The sequence below is a fragment of the Pyrus communis genome, chromosome 14 (genome assembly GCF_041283825.1).
Source record: "Pyrus communis isolate YQ-2024b chromosome 14, ASM4128382v1, whole genome shotgun sequence".
In the NCBI taxonomy this organism is placed as follows: Eukaryota; Viridiplantae; Streptophyta; class Magnoliopsida; order Rosales; family Rosaceae; genus Pyrus; species Pyrus communis.
The window spans coordinates 5,271,708-5,294,190 of NC_142578.1; the positions used below are offsets into that span (position 1 = coordinate 5,271,708).

The 22,483-nt window shown below is 36.1% G+C and overlaps 1 protein-coding gene and 1 long non-coding RNA gene across 39 annotated transcripts; one reads left to right on the top strand and one right to left on the bottom strand.

The window, feature by feature from the left end:
- Positions 1 to 1,411: 1,411 nt before the first annotated feature.
- Positions 1,412 to 21,850, top strand: LOC137713796 (uncharacterized). Of its 23 annotated transcripts, none has more exons than XM_088684754.1 (28): positions 1,412 to 2,510; positions 2,920 to 2,985; positions 3,427 to 3,513; positions 3,739 to 3,804; positions 4,215 to 4,301; positions 4,519 to 4,584; positions 5,338 to 5,403; positions 6,157 to 6,231; positions 6,668 to 6,754; positions 6,974 to 7,039; positions 7,792 to 7,857; positions 8,298 to 8,384; positions 8,610 to 8,675; positions 9,429 to 9,503; positions 9,940 to 10,026; positions 10,252 to 10,317; positions 11,066 to 11,131; positions 11,885 to 11,950; positions 12,391 to 12,477; positions 12,703 to 12,768; positions 13,522 to 13,596; positions 14,033 to 14,119; positions 14,345 to 14,410; positions 15,163 to 15,246; positions 15,652 to 15,738; positions 15,890 to 16,090; positions 16,585 to 16,893; positions 21,328 to 21,850. In XM_088684754.1, exons 1-28 carry the CDS (start codon positions 1,758 to 1,760, stop codon positions 21,424 to 21,426), a joined length of 3,159 nt encoding a protein of 1,052 aa, XP_088540880.1. In that variant the 5' UTR covers positions 1,412 to 1,757; the 3' UTR covers positions 21,427 to 21,850. The 23 variants fall into 23 exon arrangements, 21 of the variants coding, with proteins under 21 accessions (XP_088540880.1, XP_088540883.1, XP_088540882.1 ...); XM_088684757.1 differs by lacking the exon at positions 21,328 to 21,850 and adding an exon at positions 18,296 to 18,615; XR_015955972.1 differs by lacking the exon at positions 4,215 to 4,301 and having other exon boundaries at positions 14,851 to 15,246.
- LOC148691121 (uncharacterized) lies at positions 4,005 to 21,112 on the bottom strand. Of its 16 annotated transcripts, none has more exons than XR_015955982.1 (8): positions 20,839 to 21,109; positions 20,612 to 20,648; positions 19,547 to 19,688; positions 18,676 to 18,699; positions 18,275 to 18,358; positions 17,432 to 17,524; positions 17,256 to 17,296; positions 4,005 to 4,321 (listed from the first exon to the last, which is right to left on the bottom strand). It is a non-coding gene; the product is annotated as an uncharacterized LOC148691121 (long non-coding RNA). The 16 variants fall into 16 exon arrangements; XR_015955978.1 differs by having other exon boundaries at positions 17,256 to 17,320; XR_015955983.1 differs by lacking the exon at positions 4,005 to 4,321 and adding an exon at positions 11,137 to 11,679.
- Positions 21,851 to 22,483: the final 633 nt, after the last annotated feature.

Sequence of the window (22,483 nt, forward strand, 5' to 3'; positions counted from 1 at the left end):
CGGCAAAGGTAAGCCTCGAACCTTGTCCAAAAATTATAGATCGTGTCTTGATGTGTGTTTGGGAGTAGTTTAAAGAAGTTTTGGTAACTTTTGGATGTAGGAAACTCATGGGAAAACTTACCCAATTTTCCAGTAAAGACAGTGATTTTGAGGCCATTTTTCGGCCAACTCCGACCACCACTTAGTCCTAACTTGGTATGAATCTCTGATCTTCATGTCGAGCTTCATGTTGGCTTTTGAAACATCGAAGATGGTTGAGAAATGAGCCTAGAAACCAACCAGTTTCAGGCCTCGCGAGGAAGGTGAGTATCCTTTACTCATGGGCGCGTAAGGTTGCACGTGGTGCAGCGATGGCCAGGAGCGCACACACCTCCTTAGAGGTACTAGTGTTTACTAAATTGTTCTCTTTTGTGTTTAGGTGTGTCGTTTGAGATGACCCCATCCTCCCTATTGTTGAACGGCACGTTGGTAACGAAGAAATTGTGAGTGGACCCCTTCTAAAATGCATGATTTAATCACTAGAAATGCATACATGAAAAACACGATTTCATGACTATGTTTTATGAAACGTTTAATGAGTTATCGGATTTACGCTTTATGAAATATCATGCTTTATCGAATTTACGTTATTGAGATATTTATGAATATGATTTATGATATGATGTTTGAGCCATTAAGTTCCAATGAGATATATTTTGGAAAGATTACGTTTATGATTTTTTGTGCTTACTTAGTGGATATTCATTTATATATGCCTTCGTGCGGAAGATTTATATACGCCTTTGGGCGGGCGATGTAGGGCCTTCGGGTGATTGTGATACCCCTACTAAACACACTATATACGATATATGTTTTATGAAGGTTTTATGACATACTAGGGTTTTCGGAAAACCTATTACTTATTATACTATACGAGTTTTCTAAAACTGGGGGTTAGTACGTTGAAGAATAACTGTTTTATTATTACTATATATAAACTTGGTCCACTCAGGTTTTGTTTTGCGCCCCCTTAAGATCTAGGAACGAGGCATACGACCCGAGCTACAAGACATTCCCATATCAATGAATTTGTGTCATCCTCTCTGCGTAGGACATCTCGTGTAATTGCACTTTCTAATATCCCTTCTGCTTGTATTTTGAATTAGTAGTATGCTCTGAACATGTCATGCATTATCACTTTAAATTTTTGGTAGTGGATTATTATATTTTGCTAAGGTTTATACTTGAATACTATATTGCGTAGTTACGTGTGAAATTATTATGCATGTTTCACATGTTCTTGGCATATGCATTCATAAAATGGCTTGCGTCACCCTCGAATGTCAGCTAGCACGTGACCATCTTATTGTCATTTGGACAAAGGATCAGGGCATGTCATGAGTATTATTATAAAGGAGGACTTAGCCTACACATAGATATTACATGTCAACGCATAATTATTTTAAGATATTGTCACATTGTATCAACATTTGCTTAAACACCAACTACTAGAAGATATGTTACATGTTCCATGTAAGTCATTCTCTATTATGAGATTCTCAGCTTTTCATAAAGCAGTTTTGGAATTGAAAAGCAATCCAAACATGCCTCTGGACAGAGCAGACTTTGATTTAGGCAGTCAATGTATATTTGATCATATGAGAGAGTTTGTTTCATCCATAATGTAGTTGCTAGTTGCAAGTTCACAGCAAAAACCTAGCAACCCAGTTTCAGCTAACGTCGCCGCCGCATCCGCCGCCGCCATCAGCACAAAAGCTATGTTTTTTTCAGCGGCGGGTATTGTCCTACCGGTGTCATTGTCAGTGCTGGTCGTAATTTATAAGTACTTCAGATTCAGAGGCGTCGAAGTTCCCCTAAATCCGACGTCTGTTCCGTCACCTGCGCCGTCCGATCTCGTTGATTGGATTCGGACGCTCGACCCCGCCGTGCTCAATAGGATTAGGAATCGCGACCCTGCCCTCCTTCAAGAGATTCAGCAATTCGACCCCACCGTTGAGATTCGGAACTTGGGCCCTGCTTTCCCTTCGGAATTTTCTGAAAGCGTAGACGTTCCTCAAAATCCCCCTTCTGTTCCGTCTCCTGAGCCGTCCGTTGTTGAAATCCTTGATTGGATTCGGACACTCGGCCCCGCCGTGCTCGATGAGATTCAGCAATTCGACCCCGCCTTCCTCGATGAGGATCGGAGCTTCGATCCTTCCATCGTTGATGGGATTCGGAAATTGAGTTTGAAGGAAAAGGAGGAAAAAGAAGAAGAGGAGAAGGAGAGAGAGACTGAAAAGGAAAAGGAAAATGAGAAGGAGAGAGAGAGCGAAAGCAGCAGCAGCGGCAGCGGAGGAGGGAATGAGAATGGCGGTGAGGTGGAGAAGAAGGTTGTTGAGGAGACTAGCAGAAGGAATCAGTACCCATTGAGGCCGGAAGCTGGAGACTGTTCGTACCATCCGAAGACTGGCAATTGTAAGTTCGGATGGAATTGCAAGTTGAATCACCCTCGGAGAAGGAAAAACAAGCAGGTATATCTCTCTTGTTTTGCATTAAGCATTTGCTTATGTATGTTTATGGTTGAAAGATTGAGACTTTTCGTGTTTTCGTGGCCTCAGCTTTCTTCGGTTTAGCTGAGAAATTCATGTATGCATGTGTAATAGAGTAAAGAATGTGTTAATCGGTTAGTTAAAGATGATGATCTCTGTATGCGGAATTGACTCGAAATGGAGGCACATTTCATATTTGTTAAAGATCATGTTTTTCTTTCACATACATCTTTGTGGTGAAATTTGTCCGAAACAAATCGGGACTTTGGGCCTGCATTTAGTATTTGAGACATTAATACGTTTGGCCTTGTATGATTGCAGGAAGTATTTGTGTTGTTGGTGCTCACTTTGTGTTTCTTGGTGTTTTGAACTTTATCAAATTGATTTGAAGGTGTCTAAGGACAAGGCAAAGCAGAGAGAAGAATTGGGAAAGAAGGAAGACCAGACCGAAAGCAAGGTTATTACCTATCCAAAGTTCTGGTTTTTACTGCAATTGCTTGGTTTTCATGTTTTGCACCATTAAGTTTTGTTTTACTTCACATATTTGGTTTCAAGTACTATGATGTGTTTTGACGATGGGGTATTTTGATATGGTTATCTGAAAGCTAGTAGGTTAGAATGCACAAGTGAATATGCAAGCTTAAACCTTTTTTATCTTGTAGCTAACAATAGATTTACGAGGGTCTTGAACATGATCAACTTGTAGTCGATGTGTTTTGGCAATTGTATGCTGTTATGTTACAATCAGATTTTCCTTTTTAACACAAGATTACAATTATGTTTTTAAATGTCAATGACGTTTCTTTCCCTTTGTACTCTCGTATTCAAATCTGTGCAACGTACATGGTGGCCTAGTAACAGTTTCATCATCTTAATATAACACTTAAGCTTGTTGCAGTATTACATCAGCCCAGGACGACGTATAGGGGCACCTTCTGTAGCTCCAGCTCTGGAACTTAACTTTTCGGACTTGCCAATTCGTCTGGTATAAGCTCTAGATTTGATATGCAAAAATTTGAGGAATGAATATCTATCTATTCATGATGCTTAAGATTTAAGATTTTATCTTGGCTTATTTTCTTATTCTGTTGGACCAATATTCTGTGAGACATAAATGCATCTGGCCTTGTATGATTGCAGGAAATATTTGTGTTGTTTGTGCTCACTTTGTGCTTCTTGGTGTTTTGAACTTTATCATATTGATTTGAAGGTGTCTAAGGACAAGGCAAAGCAGAGGGAAGAGTTGGAAGAGAAGCAAGACCAGACGGAAAGCAAGGTTATTATCTATCCGAAGTTCTGGTTTTTACTGGAATGGCTTGGTTTTCATGTTTTACATCATTAAGTTTTGTTTTACTTCACATATTTGATTTCAAGTACTAACTTGTGGGTTTCTCGATATGGTTTAGGTTAGAATGCACAAGTGAATATACAAGCTTGAATCTTTTTCATCTTGTAGCTAACTATAGAATGATGAGGGTCTTGAACGATCAACTTATAGTCGATGTGTTTTGACAATTGTATGCTGTTACATTACAATTACATTTTGCCTTTTATACAGGATTACAATTATGTTTTTAAATGTCAACAACATTTCCCTTTGTACCCTCATATTCAAATCTGTGCAACGTACGTGGAGGCCTAGTAACAGTTTTCACGATCTTAATATAACACTTAAGCTTGTTGCAGTATTATATAAGCCCAGGACGACGTATAGGGGTACCTTCTGTAGCTCCAGCTCTCGAACTTAACTTTTCAGACTTGCCAATTCGTCCGGTATAAGCTCTAGATTTGATCTGCAAAAATTTGAGGAATGAATATCTATCTATTCATGATGTTTAAGATTTAATTTGGCTTATTTTCTTATTCTGTTAGACCAATTTTCTGTGAGACATAAATGCATCTGGCCTTGTATGATTGCAGGAAATATTTGTGATGTTGGTGCTCACTTTGTGTTTCTTGATGTTTTGAACTTTATCATATTGATTTGAAGGTGTCTAAGGACAAGGTAAAGCAAAGGGAAGAGTTGGAAGAGAGGCAAGACCTAACCGAAAGCAAGGTTATTATCTATCCGAAGTTCTGGTTTTTACTGGAATTGCTTGGTTTTCATGTTTTACATCATTAAGTTTTGTTTTACTTCACATATTTGATTTCAAGTACTATCTTGTATTTTGACGATGGGGTTTCTCAATATGGTTATATGAAAGCTAGTAGGTTAGAATGCACTAGTGAATATACAAGCTTAAACCTTTTTCATCTTGTAGCTAACTATAGAATGATGAGGGTCTTGAACGTGATGAACTTATAGTCGATGTGTTTTGACAATTGTATGCTGCTACATTACAATTACATTTTCCTTTTTATACAGGATTACAATTATGTTTTTAAATGTCAATGACATTTCTTTCCCTTTGTACTATTGTATTCAATTCTGTGCAACGTACGTGGTGGCCTAGCAATAGTTTTCACGATCTTAATATAACACTTAAGCCTGTTGCAGTATTACATCAGACCAGGACGACGTATAGGGGTACCTTCTGTAGCTCCAGCTCTGGAACTTAACTTTTCGGGCCTGCCAATACGTCCAGTATAAGATCTAGATTTGATCTGCAAAAATTTGAGGAATGAATATCTATCTATTCATGATGTTTAAGATTTAAGATTTTATCTTTGCTTATTTTCTTATTCTGTTGTACCAATTTTCTATGAGACATAAATGAATCTGGCCTTGTATGATTGCAGGAAATATTTGTGTTGTTGGTGCTCACTTTGTGTTTCTTGGTGTTTTGAACTTTATCATATTGATTTGAAGGTGTCTAAGGACAAGGCAAAGCAAAGGGAAGAGTTGGAAGAGAGGCAAGACCTAACCGAAACCAAGGTTATTATCTATCCGAAGTTCTGGTTTTTACTGGAATTGCTTGGTTTACATGTTTTACATCATTAAGTTTTGTATTACTTCACATATTTGATTTCAAGTACTATCTTGTATTTTGACGATGGGGTTTCTCAATATGGTTATATGAAAGCTAGTAGGTTAGAATGCACTATTGAATATACAAGCTTAAACCTTTTTCATCTTGTAGCTAACTATAGAATGATGAGGGTCTTGAACGTGATGAACTTATAGTCGATGTGTTTTGACAATTGTATGCTGCTACATTACAATTACATTTTCCTTTTTATACAGGATTACAATTATGTTTTTAAATGTCAATGACATTTCTTTCCCTTTGTACCATTGTATTCAATTCTGTGCAACATACGTGGTGGCCTAGCAATAGTTTTCACGATCTTAATATAACACTTAAGCCTGTTGCAGTATTACATCAGACCAGGACGACGTATAGGGGTACCTTCTGTAGCTCCAGCTCTGGAACTTAACTTTTCGGGCCTGCCAATACGTCCAGTATAAGCTCTAGATTTGATCTGCAAAAATTTGAGGAATGAATATCTATCTATTCATGATGTTTAAGATTTAAGATTTTATCTTTGCTTATTTTCTTATTCTGTTGTACCAATTTTCTCTGAGACATAAATGAATCTGGCCTTGTATGATTGCAGGAAATATTTGTGTTGTTGGTGCTCACCTTGTGTTTCTTGGTGTTTTGAACTTTATCATATTGATTTGAAGGTGTCTAAGGACAAGGCAAAGCAAAGGGAAGAGTTGGAAGAGTTGGAAGAGAAGCACGACCAGATCGAAAGCAAGGTTATTATCTATCCAAAGTTCTATTTTTCACTGCAATTGCTTGGTTTTCATGTTTTACATCATTAAGATTTGTTTTACTTCACATATTTGATTTCAAGTACTATCTTGTGTTTTGACGATGGGGTTTCTCGATATGGTTATCTCAAAGCTAGTAGGTTAGAATGCACTAGTGAATATACAAGCTTAAACCTTCTTCATCTTTTAGCTAACTAAAGAATGATGAGGGTCTTGAACGTGATGAACTTATAGTCGATGTGTTTTGACAACTGTATGCTGTTACATTACATTTTCCTTTTACATACAGGATTACAATTATGTTTTTAAGTATCATTGACATTTCATTCCTTTTGTACCCCCGTATTCAATTCTGTGCAATGTACTTGGTGGCCTAGTAACAGTTTACACGATCGTAATATAACACTTAATCTTGTTGCAGTATTACATTAGCCCGGGACGACGTATAGGGGTACCATCTGTAGCTCCAGCTCTCGAACTTAACTTTTCGGACTTGCCAATTTGTCCGGTATAAGCTCTAAATTTGATGTGCAAAAATTTGAGGAATGAATATCTATCTATTCATGATGTTTAAGATTTTATCTTGGCTTATTTTCTTATTCTGTTGGACCAAATTTTCTGTGAGACATAAATGCACCTGGCCTTGTATGATTGCAGGAAATATTTGTGTTGTTGCTGCTCACTTTGTGTTTCTTGGTGTTTTGAACTTTATCATATTGATTTGAAGGTGTCTAAGGACAAGGCAAAGCAGAGGGAAGAGTTGGAAAAGAAGCAAGACCAGACCGAAAGCAAGGTTATTATCTATCCAAAGTTCTGGTTTTTACTGCAATTGCTTGGTTTTCATGTTTAAGATCTTAAGTTTTGTTTTACTTCACATATTTGATTTCAAGTACTATTTTGTATTTTGATGATGGGGTTTCTCAATATGGTTATCTAAAAGCTAGTAGGTTAGAATGCACTAGTGAATATACAAGCTTAAACCTTTTTCATCTTGTAGCTAAATATGGAATCATGAGAGTCTTGAACGTGATCAATTTATAGTCGATGTGTTTTGACATCTCTATACTGTTACATTACAAGTACGTTTTCCTTTTTATACAGGATTACAATTATGTTTTTAAATGTCAATGACTTTTCTTTCCCTTTGTACCCTCGTATTGAATTATGTGCAACGTACGTGGTCGCCTAGCAACAGTTTTCACGATCTTAGTATAACACTTAAGCTTGTTGTAGTATTACATCAGACCAGGACGATGTATAGGGGTACCTTCTGTAGCTCCAGCTCTCGAACTTAACTTTTCGGGCCTGCCATTTCGGCCAGTATATGCTCTAGATTTGTTCTGCAAAAATTTGAGGAATGAATATCTATCTATTCATGATGTTTAAGATTTAAGATTTTGTCTTGGCTTATTTTCTTATTCTGTTGGACCAATTTGCTGCGAGACATAAATGCATCTGGCCTTGTATGATTGCAGGAAGTATTTGTGTTGTTGGTGCTCACTTTGTGTTTTTTGGTGTTTTGAACTTTATCAAATTGATTTGAAGGTGTCTAAGGACAAGGCAAAGCAGAGAGAAGAATTGGAAAAGAAGCAAGACCAGACGGAAAGCAAGGTTATTATCTATCCAAAGTTCTGGTTTTTACTGCAATTGCTTGGTTTTCATGTTTTGCACCATAAGTTTTGTTTTACTTCGCATATTTGGTTTCAAGTACTATGATGTGTTTTGACGATGGGGTTTTTGGATATGGTTATCTGAAAGCTAGTAGGTTAGAATGCACAAGTGAATATGCAAGCTTAAACCTTTTTTATCTTGTAGCTAACAATAGATTTAGGATGGTCTTGAACATGATCAACTTGTAGTCGATGTGTTTTGGCAATTGTATGCTGTTACGTTACAATCAGATTTTCCTTTTTTACACAGGATTACAATTATGTTTTTAAATGTCAATGACGTTTCTTTCCCTTTGTACTCTCGTATTCAAATCTGTGCAACGTACATGGTGACCTAGTAATAGTTTCATGATCTTAATATAACACTTAAGCTTGTTGCAGTATTACATCAACCCAGGACGACGTATAGGGGTACCTTCTGTAGCTCCAACTCTGGAACTTAACTTTCCGGACTTGCCAATTCGTCTGGTATAAGCTCTAGATTTGATCTGCAAAAATTTGAGGAATGAATATCTATCTATTCATGATGCTTAAGATTTAAGATTTTATCTTGGCTTATTTTCTTATTCTGTTGGACCAATATTCTGTGAGACATAAATGCATCTGGCCTTGTATGATAGCAGGAAATATTTGTGTTGTTTGTGCTCACTTTGTGCTTCTTGGTGTTTTGAACTTCATCATATTGATTTGAAGGTGTCTAAGGCCAAGGCAAAGCAGAGGGAAGAGTTGGAAGAGAAGCAAGACCAGACCGAAAGCAAGGTTATTATCTATCTGAAGTTCTGGTTTTTACTGGAATTGCTTGGTTTTGATGTTTTACATCATTAAGTTTTGTTTTACTTCACATATTTGATTTCAAGTACTATCTTGTATTTTGATGATGGGGTTTCTCAATATGGTTATCTAAAAGCTAGTAGGTTAGAATGCACTAGTGAATATACAAGCTTAAGCCTTTTTCATCTTGTAGCTAACTATGGAATGATCACGGTCTTGAACGTGATCAATTTATTGTCGATGTGTTTTGACAATTGTATGCTGTTACATTACAATTAAGTTTTCCTTGTTATACAGGATTACAATTATGTTTTTAAATGTCAATGACATTTCTTTCCCTTTGTACCCTCATATTGAATTCTGTGCAACGTACGTGGTGGCCTAGCAACAGTTTTCACGATCTTAGTATAACACTTAAGCTTGTTGCAGTGTTACATCAGACCAGGACGACGTATAGGGCTACCTTCCGTAGCTCCAGCTCTGGAACTTAACCTTTCAGGCCTTCCATTTCGGCCAGTATAAGCTCTAGATTTGATCTGCAAAAGTTTGAGGAATGAATATCTATCTATTCATGATGTTTAAGATTTAAGATTTTGTCTTGGCTTATTTTCTTATTCTGTTAGACCAATTTTCTGTGAGACATGAATGCATCTGGCCTTGTATGATTGCAGGAAATATTTGTGTTGTTGGTGCTCACTTTGTGTTTCTTGGTGTTTTGAACTTTATCATATTGATTTGAAGGTGTCTAAGGACAAGGCAAAGCAGAGGGAAGAGTTGGAAGAGTTGGAAGAGAAGCAAGAGCAGACCGAAAGCAAGGTTATTATCTATCGAAAGTTCTGTTTTTCACTGCAATTGCTTGGTTTTCATGTTTTACATCATTAAGTTCTGTTTTACTTCCCATATTTGATTTCAAGTACAATCTTGTATTTTGATGATGGGGTTTCTCAATATGGTTATTTGAAAGCTAGTAGGTTAGAATGCCCTAGTGAATATACAAGCTTAAACCTTTTTCATCTTGTAGCTAACTATAGAATGATGAGGGTCTTGAACGTGATAAACTTATAGTCGATGTATTTTGAGAATTGTGTGCTGTTACATTACATTTTCCTTTTACATACAGGATTACAATTATGTTTTTAAGTATCATTGACATTTCTTTCCTTTTGTACCCTCGTATTCAATTCTGTGCAACGTACTTGGTGGCCTAGTAACATTTTTCACGATTGTAATATAACACTTAATCTTGTTGCAGTATTACATTAGCCCAGGACGACGTATAGGGGTACCATCTGTAGCTCCAGCTCTCGAACTTAACATTTCGGACTTGCCAATTCGTGCGGTATAAGCTCTAGATTTGATCTGCAAAAATTTGAGGAATGAATATCTATCTATTCATGATGTTTAAGATTTAAGATTTTATCTTGGCTTATTTTCTTATTCTGTTGGACCAATTTTCTGTGAGACATAAATGCATCTGGCCTTGTATGATTGCAGGAAATATTTGTGTTGTTGGTGCTCACTTTGTGTTTCTTGGTGTTTTGAACCTTATCATATTGATTTGAAGGTGTCTAAGGACAAGGCAAAGCAGAGGGAAGAGTTGGAAGAGAAGCAAGACCAGACCGAAAGCAAGGTTATTATCTATCCAAAGTTCTGTTTTTTACTGCAAATGCTTGGTTTTCATGTTTTACATCATTAAGTTTTGTTTTACTTCACATATTTGATTTCAAGTACTATCTTGTGTTTTGACGATGGGGTTTCTCGATATGGTTATCTTAAAGCTGGTAGGTTAGAATGCACTAGTGAATATACAAGCTGAAACCTTTTTCATCTTGTAGCTAACTATAGAATGATGAGGGTCTTGAACGTGATCAACTTATAGTCTATGTATTTTGACAATTGTATGCTGTTACATTACATTTTCCTTTTTTATACAGGATTACAATTATGTTTTTAAATATCATTAACATTTCTTTCCCTTTGTACCCTTGTATTCAATTCTATGCAACGTACTTGGTGGCCTAGTAACAGTTTTCACGATCTTCATATAACAATTAAGCTTGTTGCAGTATTACATCAGCCCAAGATGACGTATAAGGGTACTATCTATAGCTCCAGCTCTGGAACTTAACTTTTCGGACTTGCCAATTCGTTCAGTCTAAGCTCTAGATTTGATGTGCAAAAATTTGAGGAATGAATATCTATCTATTCATGATGTTTAAGATTTAAGATTTTATCTTTGCTTATTTTCTTATTCTGTTGGACCAATTTTCTGTGAGACATAAATGGATCTGGCCTTGTATGATTGTAGGAAATATTTGTGTTGTTGGTGCTCACTTTGTGTTTCTTGGTGTTTTGAACTTTATCATATTGATCCGAAGGTGTCTAAGGCCAAGGCAAAGCAGAGGGAAGAGTTGGAACGGAAGCAAGACCAGACCGAAAGCAAGGTTATTATCTATCCGAAGTTCTAGTTTTTACTGGAATTGCTTGGTTTTCATGTTTTACATCATTAAGTTTTGTTTTACTTCACATATTTGATTTCAAGTACTATCTTGTATTTTGATGATGGGGTTTCTCAATATGGTTATCTAAAAGCTAGTAGGTTAGAATGCACTAGTGAATATACAAGCTTAAACCTTTTTCCTGTTGTAGCTAACTATGGAATGATGACGGTCTTGAACGTGATCAATTTATAGTCGATGTGTTTTGACAATTGTATGTTGTTACATTACAATTACGTTTTCCTTTTTATACAGGATTACAATTATGTTTTGAAATGTCAATGACTTTTCTTTCCCTTTGTACCCTCGTATTGAATTCTGTGCAACGTACGTGGTGGCCTAGCAACAGTTTTCACGATCTTAGTATAACACTTAAGCTTGTTGCAGTATTACATCAGACCAGGACGACGTATAGGGGTACCTTCTATAGCTCCAGCTCTTGAACTTGACTTTTCGGGCCTGCCATTTCGTCCAGTATAAGCTCTAGATTTGATCTACAAAAATTTGAGGAATGAATATCTATCTATTCATGATGTTTAAGATTTAAGATTTTGTCTTGGCTTATTTTCTTATTCTGTTGGACCAATTTTCTGTGAGACATAAATGCATCTGGCCTTGTATGATTGCAGGAAGTATTTGTGTTGTTGGTGCTCACTTTGTGTTTCTTGGTGTTTTGAACTTTATCAAATTGATTTGAAGGTGTCTAAGGACAAGGCAAAGCAGAGAGAAGAATTGGAAAAGAAGCAAGACCAGACCGAAAGCAAGGTTATGATCTATCCAAAGTTCTGGTTTTTACTGCAATTGCTTGGTTTTCATGTTTTGCACCATAAGTTTTGTTTTACTTCACATATTTGGTTTCAAGTACTATGATGTGTTTTGACGATGGGGTTTTTTGATATGGTTATCTGAAAGCTAGTAGGTTAGAATGCACAAGTGAATATGCAAGCTTAAACCTTTTTTATCTTGTAGCTAACAATAGATTTAGGAGGGTCTTGAACATGATCAACTTGTAGTCGATGTGTTTTGGCAATTGTATGCTGTTACGTTACAATCAGATTTTCCTTTTTTACACAGGATTACAATATTGTTTTTAAATGTCAATGACGTTTCTTTCCCCTTGTACTCTCGTATTCAAATCTGTGCAACGTACATGGTGGCCTAGTAACAGTTTCATGATCTTAATATAACACTTAAGCTTGTTGCAGTATTACATCAACCCAGGACGACGTATAGGGGTACCTTCTGTAGCTCCAGCTCTGGAACTTAACTTTCCGGACTTGCCAATTCGTCTGGTATAAGCTCTAGATTTGATCTGCAAAAATTTGAGGAATGAATATCTATCTATTCATGATGCTTAAGATTTAAGATTTTATCTTGGCTTATTTTCTTATTCTGTTGGACCAATATTCTGTGAGACATAAATGCATCTGGCCTTGTATGATTGCAGGAAATATTTGTGTTGTTTGTGCTCACTTTGTGCTTCTTGGTGTTTTGAACTTTATCATATTGATTTGAAGGTGTCTAAGGCCAAGGCAAAGCAGAGGGAAGAGTTGGAAGAGAAGCAAGACCAGACCGAAAGCAAGGTTATTATCTATCCGAAGTTCTGGTTTTTACTGGAATTGCTTGGTTTTGATGTTTTACATCATTAAGTTTTGTTTTACTTCACATATTTGATTTCAAGTACTATGTTGTATTTTGATGATGGGGTTTCTCAATATGGTTATCTAAAAGCTAGTAGGTTAGAATGCACTAGTGAATATACAAGCTTAAACCTTTTTCATCTTGTAGCTAACTATGGATTGATGAGGGTCTTGAACGTGATCAATTTATAGTCGATGTGTTTTGACAATTGTATGTTGTTACATTACAATTACGTTTTCCTTTTTATACAGGATTACAATTATGTTTTTAAATGTCAATGACATTTCTTTCCCTTTGTACCCTCGTATTGAATTCTGTGCAACGTACGTGGTGGCCTAGCAACAGTTTTCACGATCTTAGTATAACACTTAAGCTTGTTGCAATATTACATCAGACCAGGACGACGTATAGGGGTACCTTTTGTAACTCCAGCTCTGCAACTTAACTTTTCGAGCTTGCCATTTTGGCCAGTATAAGCTCTAGATTTGATCTGCAAAAGTTTGAGGAATGAATATCTATCTATTCATGATGTTTAAGATTTAAGATTTTGTCTTGGCTTATTTGCGTATTCTGTTGGACCAATTTTCTGTGAGACATAAATGCATCTGTCCTTGTATGATTGCAGGAAATATTTGTGTTGTTGGTGCTTACTTTGTGTTTCTTGGTGTATTGAACTTTATCATATTGATTTGAAGGTGTCTAAGGACAAGGCAAAGCAGAGGGAAGAGTTGGAAGAGTTGGAAGAGAAGCAAGAGCAGACCGAAAGCAAGGTTATTATCTATCCAAAGTTCTGTTTTTAACTGCAATTGCTTGGTTTTCATGTTTTACATCATTAAGTTTTGTTTTACTTGACATATTTGATTTCAAGTACTATCTTGTGTTTTGACGATGGGGTTTCTCAATATGGTTATCTGAAAGCTTGTAGGTTAGAATGCACTAGTGAATATACAAGCTTAAACCTTTTTCATCTTGTAGCTAACTATGGAATGATGAGGGTCTTGTAGGTGATCAACTTATAGTCGATGTGTTTTGACAATTGTATGCTGTTACATTACATTTTCCCTTTTTATATAGGATTACAATTATGTTTTTAAATATCATTGACATTTCTTTCCCTTTGTACCCTCGTATTCAATTCTGTGCAACGTACTTGGTGGCCTAGTAACAGTTTTCACGATCTTAATATAACACTTAAGCTTGTTGCAGTATTACATCAGCCCAGGACGACGTATAGGGGTACCTTCTGTAACTCCAGCTCTGGAACTTAACTTTTTGGACTTGCCAATTCGTTCGGTATAAGCTCTAGATTTGATCTGCAAAAATTTGAGGAATGAATATCTATCTATTCATGATGTTTAAGATTTAAGATTTTATCTTGGCTTATTTTCTTATTCTGTTGGACCAATTTTCTGTGAGACATAAATGCATCTGGCCTTGTATGATTGCAGGAAATATTTGTGTTGTTGGTGCTCACTTTGTGTTTCTTGGTGTTTTGAACTTTATCATATTGATTTGAAGGTGTCTAAGGACAAGGCAAAGCAGAGGGAAGAGTTGGAAGGGAAGCAAGACCATACCGAAAGCAAGGTTATTATCTATCCGAAGTTCTGGTTTTTACTGCAATTGCTTGGTTTTCATGTTTTACATCTTAAGTTTTGTTTTACTTCACATATTTGATTTCAAGTACTATCTTGTATTTTGTCGATGGGATTTCTCAATATGGTTATCTGGAAGCTAGTAGGTTAGAATGCACTAGTGAATATACACGCTTAAACCTTTTTCATCTTGTAGCTAACTATGGAATGATGAGGGTCTTGAACGTGATCAACTTATAGTCGATGTGTTTTGACAATTGTATGCTGTTACATTACAATTACATTTTCCATTTTATACAGGATTGCAATTATGTTTTTAAATGTCAATGACATTTCTTTCCCTTTGTACCCTCGTACTCAATTCTGTGCAACGTAGATGGTGGCCTAGCAACAGTTTTCACGATCTTAATATAACACTTAAGCGTGTTGCAGTATTACATCATCCCAGGACGACGTATAGGGGTACCTTCTGTAGCTCCAGCTCTGGAACTTAACTTTTCGGGCCTGCCAAATCGTCCAGTATATGCTCTGGATTTGATCTGCAAAAATTTGAGGAATGAATATCTATCTATTCTTGATGTTGAAGATTTAAGATTTTATCTTTGCTTATTTTCTCATTCTGTTGTACCAATTTTCTGTGAGACATAAATGCGTCTGGCCTTGTATGATTGCAGGAAATATTTGTGTTGTTGGTGCTCACTTTGTGTTTCTTGGTGTTTTGAACTTTATCATATTGATTTGAAGGTGTCTAAGGACAAGGCAAAGCAGAGGGAAGAGTTGGAAGAGTTGGAAGAGTTGAAAGAGAAGCAAGACCAGACCGAAAGCAAGGTTATTATCTATCCGAAGTTCTGTTTTTTACTGCAATTGCTTGGTTTTCATGTTTTACATCATTAAGTTTTGTTTTACTTGACATATTTGATTTCAAGTACTATCTTGTGTTTTTACGATGGGGTTTCTCGATATGGTTATATGAAAGCTAGTAGGTTAGAATGCACTAGTGAATATACAAGCTTAAACCTTTTTCATCTTGTAGCTAACTAAAGCATGATGAGGGTCTTGAACGTGATCAACTTATAGTCGATGTGTTTTGACAATTGTATGTTGTTACAATTTTGTTTTTAAATATCATTGACATTTCTTTCCCTTTGTACCCTTGTATTCAATTTTGTGCAACGTACTTGGTGGCCTAGTAACAGTTTCACAATCTTAATATGACACTTAAGCTTGTTGCAGTATTACATCAGCCCAGGACGACGTATAGGGGTACCTTCTGTAGCTGCAGCTGTGGAATTTAACTTTTTGGGCCTGCCAATTCGTCCGGTATAAGCTCTAGATTTGATCTCCAAAAATTTGAGGAATTATTATCTATCTATTCATGATGTTAAAGATCATCTTTGCTTATTTTCTTGTTCTGTTGGACCAATTTAATGTGTCCATATGTTCGCTGAATAATTGTTTTAACGTATTACAGGGGGAGAAAGATTGTTCCTACTATATGCAAACTGCGACCTGCAAGTACGAAACAAACTGCATGTTTAACCACCCTGATCCTACAGCTGCCGGAGAATCTCGTCCGCAATCTGCGTATGGTAATGGTAGGGCTGCATCATTACAAGGTCTTCCAAATTCTCAAGGGATTAATTCTGAAACTACAGAATGGAATGGTTATCAGGTACTTTAGCCATCACTCCCTTATTATAGTCTTGGGTTTAAAATTTAAATAATTCTCATCACTTTTTGATATGCGAATTACCGTCTCTTTTGGGATAATAATCGGATCTTTTTGTGTTTTGACCTCTTTTTCTTTTCTTTCTCATGCCCTTTTTATTCATGTTCGGCTCATAAAACTAATAATATGGTCCTACATTAAGGACTTAATGTGATATTCTAATATTATTTGTAAAGAAGTTAAAATCTTGAAGTTTCGAATATTGATAACAAATTGTTGTCTGCATCAGTTGTGGTAATATGCTTACGTTTTCACATCGGTACATCTAGACTTCTTATTTGGGTTCGGTATTAGTTTGTGGATATAAGCAAGAGTAGCCCCTCTTTTTTTTTTTTTTTTTTTTTGTGTGTGGAATTTATAGAATTACTGCTGATCTCGTTTGCATTTTCAAAAACATGCTTTTCTCTTTAATTTTGTATTGGCCAAAACATGTTTAGGCTCCAGCATATCTACCACATAGAAGCAGGCCTGCACCTCCACCATCTGTTCATAGAAGCATGCCGGCACCTGCACCTCCACCATATGTTATGAACAACTCGGTGACCGAAACCAACTACTGCGGACAATATGCACAGCAGACGCAAGCTGAAGAATTTCCAGAACGACCTGGTCAACCTGTTTGCTTCTATTTCACTCAAACAGGGGATTGTGTTAATAAATCTAATTGCCAATATCACCATCCAAAAAATCAGACTGCAGCGACCCCCTCATGTGCACTCAGTGACAGGGGCCTCCCCTTAAGACCGGTAAGTTCACTCTTCTTCGAACTGTTCTTTTTATACAGAATTTGTAACTATGGATTATGATCTCAAAAAGGTTTTTCACTTTGTGATACAAGTAGCACAGAAAGTGGGTTGGTTTTTAAGTTCTAAGTTATTTTCTTTTGGGCCAATGTGCATATTTTTTCACCCTCGACAGCATTAATAACTAACCACCACTTGTTATTCAAACATTTTTTGATGAAGTGATGGAATAATATTGGAACTGAAATCTTTTTGCAACCAAATACAATATACAAACACAGCTATTCAATTTAGCTTGATTTACATCATAAAAAGTTCATTCAAACAACTAAAAGGGCACAAATTAAAAAAATTGAAAAACCAACCTTTTTCAAACACCACTGGTTCCACTCTTCTGACGTCCGATCTGTTTAACAGGAGCCAAATTAATCTGAAATTAAAAAAAACCTCATTAACTAAATCAACCCAGAATAAAACATATTCACACTCACACATGTATAACGCAATACACACATGTACAATATATGCTTAAATGTCATACCTTGATGCCTTGTGGATCTGCAACTGTGCTTGGAAAAGAACAGCATAAAAAAATGATTTTAATGATGAGGAAGTGTCAGGATCCGAATGAGAGCTGAAATCAGAAAAACTAAATTTCAATGTATGTACAAATCTCCAATCACAAAAGCCACAAATTTGACGAAAACAAAACCGTCCACATAAACAACCCAAAAAACGAATCAGAAAGCCATAACTTTTTTGTGTAAGAAATTCCTTTAAATCAAACCGAAAAAATTGAACATGATTATCTGAATTAAAGAAAAATTAAAACACAAACAATTTACTCTTATCCAAATAGACTTCATCTTCCCGTAATACGGTAATGCCCAAAATAAGACACAATATTTGCATCAATGAAATTCCATAAAAAATTTCAACACCCAGGGCCAAAAGAAAAAAACAATGTGACCTGTGAATACTATGCATCCAAGAAAAAGGATAATAGGAGTGAATGTGGGTGCAAAGCTGTGCGAATGTGGGCATGCATGGGGTAGGTTTATGGGCTTCCAATCACAACTACGGCATTGAGAATGAGAAACATCTATAACACAGTCTACATTAACAGAACATTTAGCTTAAAACACTGATGTCGAGAAAAATTATCGGAAGTGCAATCTTACATGTACCAGATATACTAAACTAATTACAAATTACTTGTGTGATTCAACATAGAAAGAATAAGAGTGTCAAGATGCAGGAGGATAAAAGAAATGTATTCTACTCCATCTTCATGTGGTATACATAAACTTATCACAGCTCTATGTTCTAGTTCTAAATGGATTCTTCAATAGCCAGAAATTCTAAAGAACATTAGTAGACATACTGATGTGGTAATGCTACACAGGCACATAAATAGGAAGATTTGTGGTAGCCCTCCTGGAACAGCAACCGCTTGAACAACTCGAAGCTACAATAATGAAGGGGTGAATTTGACTATTTTTACTTAGTTATAAGCATATCAATAGTTATAAGAATTACTCTCTTTCTCACATACTGTGGGATATGTTAGCAGTGGTAAAATGATTTTGGTTGAGGTTGTCCTACTTGTAATCTGATCCTCTGGAGAGATTTTCTTGTTCTGTTCTTGGTGGAGTTCTTATCCACTTCTGTGTATTACACTTTTCTTTTTTAATAAACTGTTATAGTTTCTTCTCAAAAAAAAAATAAGCATATCAAAACTGCACAGGGAATGAGGGAGGGAGGGAGGGAGGGAGGAAAGATTACCCCAAACTGAGCCACAGTTTCAACCTGCACCCGTAAACCAGTGCGAAAATGGATATGAGACATAAAACTATGTTTCCATACACGTTAAAGAAATCAGGAAAAATAAAACCAAAATCAATGCATTTTCACTTAATTCTTTTCTATCCTAAGCTTATAGACAACCAAGAAAGTGATTATAGAGAATAAACCAATATCAATATCATTGATTGTAATATGCATTTAAACAAAACACCATAAAATGGCAAATTAAACGAAAATTACAATTAAAAAACGAAACATCAATTATCTAGATATTTAAAATTATTATATGAATTACTATCTACTAATTGTATTGTTCCATTCAGTAAAGGAACTAATGCAGTTCTAGGCTCATCGTCCCAACTAACGTTAACCCAAAAAACAAAAAAAAAAGCTAACTTCAAATTGAAATTCAAAAAATGTAAAACTTTTGCCTATCCATACACAAAAAAGATTAGATTGACACATTGGATATAATTATTTGGAGATGGAGACACAGAGAGCTAGCACAGGAACCAAAGAAGATCTGCAAAAGCAAATTAAGAGATCATCATATTACATAATTAAAATAATTTTCATTTCCAATTGTATTACAAAAGCCTATGGTTTCATTCCACTCCACAAATTCACAGATTAATTCAAAAATTTCTCCACCCTCAGAAATAACTACGACATGCATTTGAACGGCTCCAAACAATGTTTGAAAGAGATTGAGCTGAATTAGTTGATGTGGAGATTGAACCGTTCCAGACATTCATTTCCAATTTTCCCAAACATACAGGACATACAGGAATTCAATGAAACAAATAGTACACCTAAAAACCCATAGCGAAAACGCTTGTATCAAACATACATTATTACGCTTGTAAGTATTGAACTGATTCTGACGTCAAAACATTTTTGTTCTCCAAATTCGGCATATTCCAACTATGATCTTCATATCGTTTCTAAGAGGCTTCAAGTCACGTATTAGTACAATGCTCATTCTTGTAAACCTATAGCAAAAGCATACATATTGTTAGAAAGAAAGTGTGTCTATATATCAAAATGTATGTTTTGCAATATGTAAATGTTTACAAACTTGCAGTGAACAAGTAGCAAATTGACTTGTTTTAATTGGTTAAAAAATAAAAAAAATAAAAACATTTTAATATTAGACATTCGAATTAAAAAATTTACAACATGCCAATACAATAACTTGTTTGAGTTTGAACATCTATAACATCTAACCATATCTGATTTATACTGAAATTCTAGCAATCAAGCAAAGAAGTTCGTATTTGAATAACCAATTATATTTACACATTATAGTCCTCTCTTTCTTTGGTTCAGCGCTTTGCAGACAATCCAATATTTTTTTGTTTCTCTTGGTACAACCATTCCCAGCATTCGAATGATTAGAAAAATCGAATTTGATAACATTGTACCATTTTTTTTTTACGGTAGAAGGGAATTCATTTCATAACAAACCAAAACATAGAAGTTATAGCAGGTGAAGAAGGCTTCTAAAAGGATACGGAGAATCGTCACTTAGCAACTGCTTCCCAATTCTTAGTACAAAAAGCAATCATCTTCTGGAAAAGAAACAGTTGTCATTGAAATCATCATAAATCATCAAACCCTTTCATAGCATCAAATTTGTACAGAAATATAAATATTAAAAACCAGAACTCAAACTTAAAAGCCAAAGTTAAAATTAGTAAATAAATTTTAAAAAAAAATCCACATGGTACCTGCCCTGGGATTAATCTGAAGAAAATGCAATTTTCAATATCAAAAAAATATAAATATCTAAACCCGAACCCAATCTTATTGTGATTGTGTGTGCGCATATGGGCGAAATTAGACCGAGGGAGAGTACGATAAAAAAAAAAACAATCATTTAATAAAAACTCAGCATATTATAAAAGTTACTAACCCGGAAAGTCGTTCGATCCAGGGTCCAACTCCTTGTCCTGTAATTCCAGCATATAAACAACGAAATATGAAATCAGAAACCCCCGAATTTATTCATTTCTTAATTGAAATCCAGAAAAAAAAAATGCAAAATTTAAGCAATGCAGAGAAAACCTAGATCCCACCCCAAACAAACGCAAAAATGAGAGAGGAAACCCAAAAAAAAGGAATTCAAGGAATCCAACATACCGCAATCGGAGCGAGGACGCTTTCCGACGGCTATATTCATCGCCGACGGCACAGTTGCCAGTCGTCGCTGTACCTCCAATACGCATCCGGCGTGTTAGAGGAGGCATGGCCTCCTATCCCCGAAACCCTCACTGAATGACAACAAACCTAAACCCATCACAATCCATCTCAAACGCACAAGACAAAATTGCCCTTCCAACCCAGCCCCAATATCAGCCCAAATCTGATGGCTTTGTTGTAAATAGCGTGAAATTGAGGGGCAAAGATTTGACTATAGCTATAGTCAATTCCCTCCTCAACTTTATAATAGATAATTTGACCTTGCGAAAGATAATTTATGGTGAAAGTCATGGATATGTCTCTTTCAACATAGAAGGATTCTTAACTAACAGTTCCTCTCTTGCCTCTCCTATATGAAATACTCGGTTTGGTCAGTTATTGTGCTTCGTTATTGCATAGACCTTCATCCTAAATTTGTTTCCAATCCAGGGTCAGAACATTTGCACGGAGTACAGCCGCTTTGGCGTTTGCAGTTCTGGGCCAACCTGTAGATTTGACCATCCGTCATTATCAGATTCCTTTCTGTGATTCAGAAACTGCAAATGGGGTACGGTCATCTGGAAGTAGAAGTGGAACTGATGCTACAATTCCGCAACAGCCTGAGTAATGCGTTTTGTACGAAATGCCAACTAGAGCAGTGGATTCTTGTCGCCAAGGACATGAAATCGCTTAGTTATTGAGTCTTGGAAATGTATCAAACCTTCTCCCCTAGCTGCCACCGGCCTTTCAGATGTGAGAACTTAGTGGAAGCCGGAAATATAAATATTTCGTGTTTGATGTAATCTTACCTAGAAAATACAAGATAAATTCGGGGAGTATCCTCTCAGCTTTGCTTTGTGGTTATGGTCAGTTCCCAATTATCTTCGATTTGTTTGTTGGAAGCCGGAAATATTTCGTGTTTGATGTAATTTTACTGGAAAATATAAGTTGAGTTCATTGAGTATCCTCTCAACTTTGCTTTGTGGTTATGGTCACTTCCCAATTATCTTCGATTTGCTTGTTGGATAATCCTTACCTAAGAAAAGTGATTATGTTTTCAAAAACAACCCCCAATTATGTTTGACTTTCTCTCAAGGGAAAGCTGTTGGATGAACTTATAACATTTTTTTAAAACAAAAGAGAACACACGAAGAATTAACAAGGTTTGACTGAAACTTCTGTATGTACCTCCTCCAGAAGTTAATTCGTCAGACCTTCTTGTTTGGCACCTAGAATTAGATTTGATAACTTGTGTCATCTTCAAGGTATGCTGGAGTAAGAAATGAAAGTAGATGTGAATGATTTTTCATCTAAGGACTGTTGATTAGAAGGATGAGTCTCGAGAGATGTTGATATCCTACCATTTTTTCGGTCGATATACCTACCATTTTGGTTTTCATTCTGCTTTTCATCTTCTACTTTTAACTTGGACAAAATTCCTCTATTTGTTTCTGTTTTTCAACACACCTTGAGTCTACTAAGTTATCAAATCAAATCCAATCTTTGGTGCCAAACGAGCCCTTCGACTGGGGGAGTGGGATGATGGGAACGATACAAGGTAAGGTCCTGCAACAAGCAAGAAGCAACTGCTGCAAACCTAACAACA

Bases quoted from the DNA above. Each gene is read 5' to 3' on its own strand.
- LOC137713796 (XM_088684754.1), top strand. From the start codon at position 1,758: ATGTTTTTTTCAGCGGCGGGTATTGTCCTACCGGTGTCATTGTCAGTG. The intron at 6,755-6,973 runs GTATAAGCTCTA...ATTGATTTGAAG, and splicing joins CGGACTTGCCAATTTGTCCG to GTGTCTAAGGACAAGGCAAA. The intron at 10,027-10,251 runs GTATAAGCTCTA...ATTGATTTGAAG, and splicing joins CGGACTTGCCAATTCGTGCG to GTGTCTAAGGACAAGGCAAA.